The sequence below is a fragment of the Suncus etruscus genome, chromosome 11 (genome assembly GCF_024139225.1).
Source record: "Suncus etruscus isolate mSunEtr1 chromosome 11, mSunEtr1.pri.cur, whole genome shotgun sequence".
Lineage (NCBI taxonomy): Eukaryota > Metazoa > Chordata > Mammalia > Eulipotyphla > Soricidae > Suncus > Suncus etruscus.
This window is the reverse complement of record NC_064858.1, coordinates 38,650,874-38,661,845: the sequence shown is the minus strand read 5'-3', so window position 1 is coordinate 38,661,845 and position 10,972 is coordinate 38,650,874. Positions and strand designations below refer to the sequence as shown.

Here is a 10,972-nt window from a genome sequence, read left to right as displayed (position 1 = left end):
GAGTACACACAGCCAGAAAAAACCCTGAGCACTACTAGGAGTGATCCAAAAATAAAACATAATAGTTTCACTAATGATATGTCCATGAATTTCAGAAAAAAACTAAAGAAATCGTAAGAAGGGTTGAGGAGAAACTAAATTAGAATTCTTCATAGCTGTGACTCGGTGGTACTCTTGGAGAAGGGGATATAGAATAACAGACAAGATAAGGAGTTTTGCACAAAGGTAGATTGTGCTTCAATGTTTTATTAGCTGGAGAAAAATGTTATCTCTTATTTTTGTTCATTTATAAATAGAATCAATAATACCTCCCATATAGTCTTGCTGGAAACAAATTCAACACATGTGTATTTAGTGATACCTACCTCAGTAACAGCTCAATAAACAGTTATAGTGCTGTATTATTTTTCCCTGATAATTCCCTAAAATACTTGTTCTTCTCTCTTTTCATAATTGCCAACTTATTAGGCAATAGGCCTATAGTTTTGCTTTATTAGGTAATGATCATCTTTGCAAGAATCATTTATCCCTTAGATCTTGCTTATTGAAAATATTTGATGTGTTTTGTTGAATAGTTGAAGACATAAATAAATCGATGTGTATGTAACTAGAATGAAGCTATTATTTTGTATTTTAAATATCTTTTAAATTTCTTTATTTAATAACCATAGCTACAAAACTGTTCGTTGTTGGATTTAAGTCACACAATGTACACTATCCTTCACCAGTGAAACTTTCCATTACTATCACCGATGTTTCCCTCTTGTTTCCCTACCACCTGTGCCTTGATCTTGGGCAGACAAATTGCTTCTCTCTCTCTTCTCTGTCCTTTTCTTTTTGACATTGGTTTGCACTATTGGTAATGGAGGGGTACCTGGCCTTTTAGTTTATCCACTTTTAGCGCCTAGTTCTTGTCCAGAGCAATCAGTTAGAATGAAGGAAAAAATAAACTCAAGGGAGCAAATTTATTTGCATAACCCAAGTTAATAAATAATCTTAAATTCATTTGTAAGAAGAATAAAAGCCAGCTTTATATTTTTCTTAAATGTGATCTGAAGAAAAATTTTTATTGTCTTAAGACTTATTAGTGGGCCCGGAGAGATAGCACAGCGGCGTTTGCTTTGCAAGCAGCTGATCCAGGATCAAAGGTGGTTGGTTCGAATTCCAGTGTCCCATATGGTCCCCTGTGCCTGCCAGGAGCTATTTCTGAGCAGACAGCCAGGAGTAACCCCTGAGCATCGCCGGGTGTGGTGCCCAAAAACAAAAACAAGACTTATTAGTCTCAGAACAGGATCTAAAGCTAAAAAATGGGAAATTACCACATCACAGATTTCATTTCCTATTGGGGGAAGGTTGTTAAACTGCGTACTATCAGCTTGTTATTTGTCAGAAGCTTCTGGTCCCACATGATTTGCTACAGAGAATCTCTTTTCTCCACTGTCAGATGTCTTAGGAGAAGAGAGCAAAGAGTTCTCTATGCATAGATAATTGTTTCAGCAGGGGAAAGAGTCCTCAAACTCTGTGAACTGTCAAGAATTGGAGAAGACAATGGCCTTCCATTCTGATAATGTACATTTGGATGAAGATGGATACACTCAATTAGACTTTCGCTCCCGAGGCACCCTCAGGACACTTGTGAACTCAAAGAAAGGTATTTCTACTTTTCTTTTTTAATTTATATAAACTCAAATATTTAAATGAGATAATTGGAAAGTTGTGTCATTTGTAGAAGAACTTCTATAAGAATATTCTAAAAGTTTATAGAAGTTATTGGACAATATAACTGGGGGGGTGAATACAAATAATGTGATATAAAAAAAGAAATAACGTGATATGCACAGTACACCTCCATTAACAATAGTGCAAATCAATGTCTAAATAGAAAAATAAGGGAGGGAGAAATATAGAGAAGGGTATTAAATGCCTTCCCCAAAGGCAGGCAGGAGGTGGGGTGGGAGGGGAAGCAGACCAAGGTGGTGGAAAATGTTCATGGGTGAAAGGTGATGTCATTGTAAGATTGAAACTTTGTAATTACAGTATTTAAATAAAAAAGAAATAAAGAAGGGGCTGGTGCTATAGTACAGCGGTAGGGCGTTTGCCTTGCAAATGGCTGACCCGTATGGTTCCCCGAGACAAGTAATTTCTGAGCGCATAGCCAAGAGTAATACCTGAGCATCACCGGTGTGGCCCAAAAATCCAAAAAAATAAATAAATAAAAAGAAAAGAAATAAAGAAGTAAATAAAGGTTAATTAAATATGTATTAAGCCTTTTTATGGTGATTATTCAATAATAACTACAACTTTTTAATTTATTTTAACAGAATATTAAATGTATTTGTATTTATAAATATTTCAACTGGGCAGATCTTGTAGTAAGTGTGACATGAATATGAGGAAACAATTTCAATTGTAGTTTGGTAAAGAAAATCAATTGTACAATGTAGGTGAAATAAAATATTTAACAATAAATGTATAACTTACAGGTGTGACCATCCAAGCCAAAACAAATAAATAAATATGTATATGTGACGACAACATAGTTTATAAGTAACAAAAGGGGAAGAATGGAAAGATGCAAGCTGGGGGCAGGGGAAAAAGATGATTTAATGGTAAAGGTCAAAGAGATGTTGAAATTCCTAGGGGTTAGAACTTGAATCTGATGGGTTTGTTTTGTGATAGAAAGTGTATTTGAATTTATTCTCCTATTCAACAGTTCTCTAAGATTCTGCCTGCACAATCACAAAGACAGAAATATGTTCTTGGTATGGTAGTATTGGCATAAAATGAATTCACCTTTAGTAAGAAAGAGATATTCATAGCTTTGAAAGCAGATTTACCTCTCTTCTGCTTTCTGGTAACTCAAATTGCACAACTATTTTCCTCTTTCCACTTTTGCAATCTGTCTGAGGCAACCTACTGGAGATGAGTGGAAAAAGCTAGATGATGCAAGAGGAGGATAGGCATGTATGAATGTGTTGACAGTGATTTACCTATAAAGTATTAACAAGCTCCAAACTTGCTTATTACTATACCACAATAATCTTTTGAGCTATATTATCCCAAATTTTAGAGAAAAGAAGGAGAAAAATACAGAAGAAGCAATTTTCTTCAAATCGTGGGACAATTACCTGAAGAAGACCATATAGCAGCCAGTTCTATTTCCTCAACAGTAAATGTCTCTTCTAAGAGAGGGTTTTAGAAATTTTAGTAATGTTGATAACAAGACACAACAATGAGGAAATAAAAATAGACGTTTCTAATTCAGAATGCAGTGTTTGAATCTGAGGGGAAAAAAAGTTTTCGGTGGAGGAGAATTTAGCCTAATCTTAGAGGACTTGATGACTTTTAGTTTTGGGGATTAATGCTTCACTTTTTTGAAGTATTCCCCAATATGTTTTATGCCATTTTTTTGTACAGTTTCTGATCTCTTTGACTTCTCAGGATCTTGCGCTGGTTGTCGAACTATTGCTGTGATTTCGGGGATTCTATGTTTGATTCTTCTTACTGTTACTGCAGTCCTGGGTGCCATGGGTGAGTAATGATGAAAATGAAAGTAATACAAATAACATAAAGATTTACAGTGTCCCATACAATTTTTTTAAAGAACTTTAAGTACTACATATGCTGTGACCCATATGTTAACTCTATTGATTTGGAATTATTGATCTCATTTTAGTTATAAAAAATTGAGTCTGGAAGGTTACTTGTATAGAGTCATAAACTACTGAGCAGTGAGACTCTAATGAGAAGTTTAGACAATCTTTCTAAAATAACTCATACTCTTAATTATAATTTCTCTAATAATTCACTGTCCTAGACTATATGGATTCAAAATATTAAAATTCCCTAGATAAACTAAGGAAGAAAAACACTGAATGTAGAGAAGAAAATAAAATATGGCCCTTATCTTCTTAATGAAATTATTTTTTGAGTTAAAATTACTTTTATGAATTTTAAATATAATTATTAAAATATTTTACTTAAAGAACCTGGTTTACAGGGGCTGGAGTGATAGCACAGTGTATAGGGCATTTATCTTGCATGCAACTGACGTAGGTTGGATCTGTGGCATCCCATATGCTCCACCTAGCCTGCTAGTTGTGATTTCTGAGGGCAGAGCTAGGAGTAATCCATGAGAGCCACAAGTTGTGGCTAAAAAAAAAACAGAACTATGGATACAAAGTTAATAATAATTGAGTTATATTCATATAATATTTCAACATTAATTCCATTTCCAGTACTACCGTACTCTGTCATCCCCCAACCCTTGACTCTCAGAATTTAAGAAAATTGTTTTATATTTAATTTTAAATCTAAAATGTTTTATATAAGAAGAATTATTGGAAATATTAAGTATTCAGTATATATTTTGTGGTGAAGAATACATTAAAACTTATCTAATATGAATTATATTGCCATCATGGTACTATTGTATTTTCAGAGACTCTCCAATGATTCCTTAATTTTTCAAATGTTTATTGAGTACATTTCATCATTTCATAATATAGATGCTAGGAGAATATTAAGGTGCTTTTATTCTTAATCAAGAGAAGAAATGTAGGAGAATTATTGATATTTCAAATTTATCATGGTTCCAATCGTCTCTTCCATTTGCCTCTTACTATCTCCCTCACATTGTTTTTATATACCTGGTTCATCTTTAATTCTCACTTTCATTACACTTCTTACAAAAATTATATTTATTCATCCTCAATTTTTTTTATCTGTCTCCTCCTCCTTACCCACTGTCACCCTTGTCACCTCCTCCCACTTCCCTTTTCCCTTTCTTAATAACTTATATATAAACTCTACTTCTCACCAGTAACATATAATCGGTTTATTTGAAATGTATGTTTCAGCCTGGAGTGATAGCACAGTGGTAGGGTAGCTTTGCACGCTGCAGACCCTGGATGAATCCCACCATTACATATGGTCGTGCTAGCTTTCCAGGAGTGATTTCTGAGCACAGAGTCGGGAGTAACCCCTGAGTGCCACTGAGTGTAGCAGTGGTAGGGTAGCTTTGCACGCTGCAGACCCTGGATGAATCCCACCATTACATATGGTCGTGCTAGCTTTCCAGGAGTGATTTCTGAGCACAGAGTCGGGAGTAACCCCTGAGTGCCACTGAGTGTAGCCCATAAGATAAAAGAAAAATTCTAATTTTCATGCATTACAAGAAACATCTGAGTCTGGGAATTTTTATTTTCAAACATAGACAATGACTCTTTTTCTGTCAACATTATTGCTGTTGGTATTTTCAGCCATTTGGAGACCCTATTCAGGGAACAACACTTTGGATGATGAGAAGGTTCCACCAAGAAATAAGGGCAACCACCAATACCCCACAATGTTAACTCCAATACACAATGCGACTCTTCCCAAGGCACTCACAACCACAGGCAAGAACAAGGTTAACACAGTTAAAGGATTAAATGGATTCTAAATTAAGAAAGTTAATCATTGATGTTGAAGATAATATTTGATATGAAATGATTGTGCATTTGCAGAAAGCACAATTAACAGTATGAAGTATGATTTTCATACTGAGTGTACAAAGATCCTCCTGTTCTATATGTGTAAATAACCCCTACTCATGGCTGAATAATTAAGTTGAGTCTCCAAATCAGTAAATAATTTAGTTTGAGCTATATGTAAGTCCAAAAGAAATTGTACAATTTTTTGCACAGAAAAGAAATTCATTCTCTCCCATAAGAGAACTGATATTTTTAAGTTATACTTTAATTATAAAAAAGTAGGACAACACAATGGATTAATGTGATAGAATAATAAAAGAGGGAAACCATTGCAAAGAATTAGGTACCCAAATTAAACATTTAAAAGAAATTAAACTAATATATATTCATTAAGACTGGTTTGAATTTTAAATTAAGCATATTTTTCTTAATATAAAATGATTGACTTCATAATGATATAATTTGACATTTATTTTAACTACATATAGTTCATTATTACAATATGATTACATTATAATTATTACATTATTCCATGTCTATTCCCTCCTATCTTTATCAAGTACCTACTACTCTAAGTTAGGGATGTTGAAATGGATAGTACTTTCCTTACCTTTTACTCAATTGGAATTCTGAAAGAGATTACCTTTCTAGAAATTATTGCATTTCTAGTGATTGATTCTGAGTTCAGTTATTCTAGCCATAGAAATTAGACTTATTCTAGTTGTCATTATTGCTATCATAAACAAAATAAATTCTAGAATGAACATGAAATAATGGAAAGGAACAGCATAAAGAAAATAAACATGGACTCTGAAACAGTATATAACTTGTTCATTTTCTAAAGTTTAAATAAATGGGATATTTTATGGATGTTGTAATAAAGTCATATCCCTACAATTTGTACTATACAAGGCATAAAACAATCCACTGATAACTTTTTACTTATTCTAAGGCTTTATGGTACTTTTCTGAGATTATAAGAATGATATCATCCTCATCTTTATTTTTTCCAGGAACGCTTTCTATTTCTCGTTCTTGTCCCTCTGACTGGCTCAAGCATAGGAAGAGCTGCTATTTGTTTACAGATACTCAAGAATCCTGGTATGTAAGCAAAAGAAAATGCTCTCTGTGGAATTCTAGTCTCCTGAAGATAGACAATGCTGATGAATTGGTAAGCATGGATATAAGTTATAACTGTTTGAGAGTAAAATGTAGATTCCATATAATAATCATTTTCCCTAAGATATAATAATATCCAGTATTAATAAATAATATCCAGTATTCTCCCTGATTTTAAAATCAGTATTTGTTTAAACTGATTTTAAATGCACTTTAAATTTCCATGATAATTTTTTTAAATGCCTAAGAAATATGGTGAGGAGATAGTGAAATTAGTCTACAATATGAACATTTTTCACTGTGCTCATTATTTTGTTTACTACTATCCTCTTATGTTGTAGGACATTTAAAATATGGAAGTATATATGGCAAAGAAAAAAGGGGACTGAAAATTTGTCTAGTTTTTATGCACACCACCATCCTATAATTGCAGCCATATTTTTCTATACGTATCCAAAATTTACATCATAATTAAATACCATATTATTTATTCATAAAACATGTAATGATTCTAAGTTATTTTAAGTAGTTATCAAACTGTGGAGAACATCTTGTCCGATAGTGCATTCATATATATTTTTTAAAATTTGAGGAGATAGTGATCCCTTATTTATAGATATTGTTTCTTGGATTCTGTCATATAAATTAGATAGAAGCAATTTTGATATTATAGAGCTATTCTTTATGGGAAAATTAAAGAATAATTACACAAGTAATGTAGTACACCTCTTGCAACACCCCATGGCATTCCGGTGCTGACATTTCTCTTTCTGAACTGAAGCTAGTGTATCTATGCTCTTCAGCAAAATGATTTAATATGTTTTCTCAACATTTCTGTTTAATATTCTGAGGCATTTTGCTGTTGTTTTTCTCTGACTTTGACTCTAATCATCTCATCCCGTCACATCTTTAATTTTTAAATAAAATATTTTCATTTAAAGATATTTACTTAAAGGAATGTGAGAAAGGAGAGTGAAGGAGAGAGATATGTGTTATGGAGATAATGAACTCCTGCAGAAGATAATAAGCCAAGCAGACATATCAGGTTGAGATAGATCTTCATGGAGGAGAAATTGTGTACCTGTGCAAAACTGTTTTCTAGCAGGGATTCTTCCCAACTAACCTCATTATCTGAAGTCTTTGTAGCACTTCTTTCCTATAGGAATTTATAGATGAGAAAGTGGATTTACAAAAAACTAAATCCTTTTGGATAGGACTTTCTCGCAAAGATAAAGAGGCACCGTGGCTATGGGAAGATGGTTCAGGGATATCCCCAGAGTTGTAAGTATCTACAAAGTCAAAGTTTTCATTCTTACAGAGAGCTAAACATGTGATCCATGCCATCATCTGTTTCTTGATGCGGAGACTGCAAGCCAGGGAGTCACACATGTGAGAAACACACTCCTATCTCTAAGACATACATGGAGTCTCTATAATTAATTTCAGAAGCAATTACATTTTATAGTTTATAAAGTTTGGGTGACCCAATATACCCCCCAAAACACACATAATTTCACTCACCTGTGCTATCAGAATTTACTGTTGTTGCATTATACTTGTACCTCAAAATACATTAAAACATATATGTTATTTGCCTTGTCTTTAAATGTTCCTGAATATAAAATTCTATATTTAATCTTTTCACTTTGAGTATGAACATAGCATAATTCATATATATTTTCACTAAACTGCTGCTTTATTTGATAAATATATTTATATGCAAGAGGTTTAAAGTTAAAAACTTTTCATAGATTATATTTATCTTTTATCAAAAATTTTATATTTTTATGCAACTATTAGTATTTCTTTTGGAAAAAATAGTTTTTGTTTTGGGGCTACACCCAGTGACACTCAGGAATTACTCCTGGCTATACATTCAGAAATTGCTCCTGGCTTGGGGACCATATGGGATGCCGGGGATCAAACTGCAGTCTGTCCTAGGCTAGCACTGGCAAGGCAGATGCCTTACTGTTTGTGCCACTGTGCTGGCCCCTGGAAAAAATATCTTTTTAGGCCCTAATTAGAATCTTGTGAAAACCAATGAGATCTTTTTATTCACAGTGTGTTCTTGGAAAAAAATTCCAGTAACATATACTTTAGAACATATTTTTCAATAATATTCCTACAAATATGTAATAATTATATAGATGATTTTTCTCTTATTTGTCCTAATTACTTTATTTTATTTTATTTTTTAATAGGATTGATGTCAAACCAACACCTGCACCACAAAATGCATCTCACAATTGTGTATGGATTCATCAGTCGATCTTTTATGACCAACTTTGTAGTCATGTTTCATACTTTATTTGTGAAAAAAGGCTGGTAATGTAAAGTTATGGAGGAGAAACACAGAAAGAGTGAACCCAAAGTGAAAAGCCATAAGTAGCCCCAAAATATTGCTGGGTGTGATGAAAAAAAAAGAAAGAAAATAAAAAGGAAGGAAGGAAGGAAGGAAGGAAGGAAGGAAGGAAGGAAGGAAGGAAGGAAGGAAGGAAGGAAGGAAGGAAGGAAGGGAAGAAAGAAGGAAAGGAAGGAAGGAAGGAAGGAAGGAAGGAAGGAAGGAAGGAAGGAAGGAAGGAAGGAAGGAAGGAAGGAAGGAAGGAAGGAAGGAAGGAAGGAAGGAAAACATTAGATATTTGAAATTTTTAAAGTGCTGGAATATAGAGATAAATTTAATTTTAAGGACATTTGAGTAGTAGAATGTGAAGTTTGTTTCTCACCTAACAACAGAATTGATAACTGAGTGTTAGCTAATAATGAATCATACAGAAAGCCAGGTATACTGTGCTTCTATCACTGATTTCATATTTATCTGTGATCAGCTATAATTCTTCGGCATCCAGATATCTTAGCTTTTTTGTTTCTAATATAGTTGTAGTCTGACTTCAAAAAGGATCACTTTGGTCTATGTAATGTGTTTCCATAATGTGTCCCTAAGCTACTAGTAGTACATCAGATATAGGTCAAAGACAAACATATTTCTGAACAGTTAAGTGAAAACTTTTTTACTATAATCAGAGATATTTATTACATTCTTCAACACTATGATTATGACTATGGTCAAAATCTCATTAAAACAGTACCTTCTTATTTTTCTAAATAGCCTTCTACAGTTCTAGGAAGGAATTGTAGAATGTGAAATTTTGGGAAAATATCTTTTATGAGAAAGATTTTTAGGGCTAGAGTGATTAAGGGATAGAAAAGTGGTTTAGGTGTTTGACTTGCAAACTTTGGTTCCTTCAATGCCAGTTACCACATACAATCTCCAAAGTACTATCCGGTATAATCACAGAGCATAGAACCAATAGTAGTCACTGAACAGTACTGAATATGGCACAAAACCCAGTCTTTCACCCCAAAGAATATTTTCTTTCTTTAAAAAATTATTTTGAAATAAAACTGCAACCGATACCATTGACTATCATTTTTATAAGCATGCATGTTCATTGAATTATAAATAGAAATTGTGTTAGTAATTGTGTAGTTTATTTTGTAATGCTTAATTTCTGTTTTGCAAATTTCCCTTGAATAAAGCAATGTTATAAAAGAATCTTTGATTTCCCATATTTTGTATGTAACTAACACCATCATGTTTTATCTCTCTATATTTCAAAATAAAGATGAGATTACATTGAACAAGAAATGGGTGTACTGGTTTAGTGTTAAAGAATGAAATCATAATCTTAAATATATAAAAACTAAGAAATAAAGGTAGATTTTGAGATAAAATTCTCTGTTGTCTTCTAGCAGACAAAAGTATTTTCATTACCTGAAAATAAGTAGGAATATAGATCATTTAAATTTTAAGGGGAATGTTTAGAGGAGTTAGATAGTTAAATTAAGGTAAAAGATGGGATTTTGAGCATCAGCCCATGGTCCATCCTGACATCAGATCTGTCTGCCTTCTCAACCCAGGTAACCTCACATGTTTAGGAAAATAACTTGTCAGGCAGAAGTATTAATAATCACCTTTTGTATGATCTAATCAATAGATCAATTTCTTAAGTAACAAAGTACCTGAAACTCTATCATTTCAATCAAAAAGATGCAAAGAACAATAGGGAAACTACAGAAGGCATCTAAAATTGGGAGACAGCAAAAAACTTAGACAAATCTCCAAGCCCACCAAAACTCCTGAGTCTTGTAGATAAGGACATAAAATCAACACTTAACCCTTTAGCAACAGAAATCAAAGTGGCAATAGCCAGTAAAATTAAACAATAAATAGATGAACAATTTAACCAACTCAAAGACCTCTTTCAGAAGACAGATTCCATACAAATAAAATTGAAAAAACTAAAGAACACATTAGCAATCTATAAAACCAAAATGACAGAGGTGGGAGACTGTAGAGATGAACTTGAAGACAACTTATA

At 33.1% G+C, this 10,972-nt stretch overlaps 1 protein-coding gene across 1 annotated transcript; it reads left to right on the top strand.

Annotated features, from left to right (window-relative positions):
* Positions 1–1,511: 1,511 nt before the first annotated feature.
* On the top strand, positions 1,512–9,043 carry CLEC7A (C-type lectin domain containing 7A). The gene is made up of 5 exons (XM_049782926.1): positions 1,512–1,651; positions 3,442–3,531; positions 6,488–6,645; positions 7,756–7,874; positions 8,795–9,043. Exons 1-5 carry the CDS (start codon positions 1,549–1,551, stop codon positions 8,925–8,927), a joined length of 603 nt encoding a protein of 200 aa, XP_049638883.1. The 5' UTR covers positions 1,512–1,548; the 3' UTR covers positions 8,928–9,043.
* Positions 9,044–10,972: the final 1,929 nt, after the last annotated feature.

Bases quoted from the DNA above. Each gene is read 5' to 3' on its own strand.
- CLEC7A (XM_049782926.1), top strand. From the start codon at position 1,549: ATGGCCTTCCATTCTGATAATGTACATTTGGATGAAGATGGATACACT. The intron at 1,652-3,441 runs GTATTTCTACTT...TTGACTTCTCAG, and splicing joins ACTTGTGAACTCAAAGAAAG to GATCTTGCGCTGGTTGTCGA. The intron at 7,875-8,794 runs GTAAGTATCTAC...ATTTTTTAATAG, and splicing joins TCAGGGATATCCCCAGAGTT to GATTGATGTCAAACCAACAC.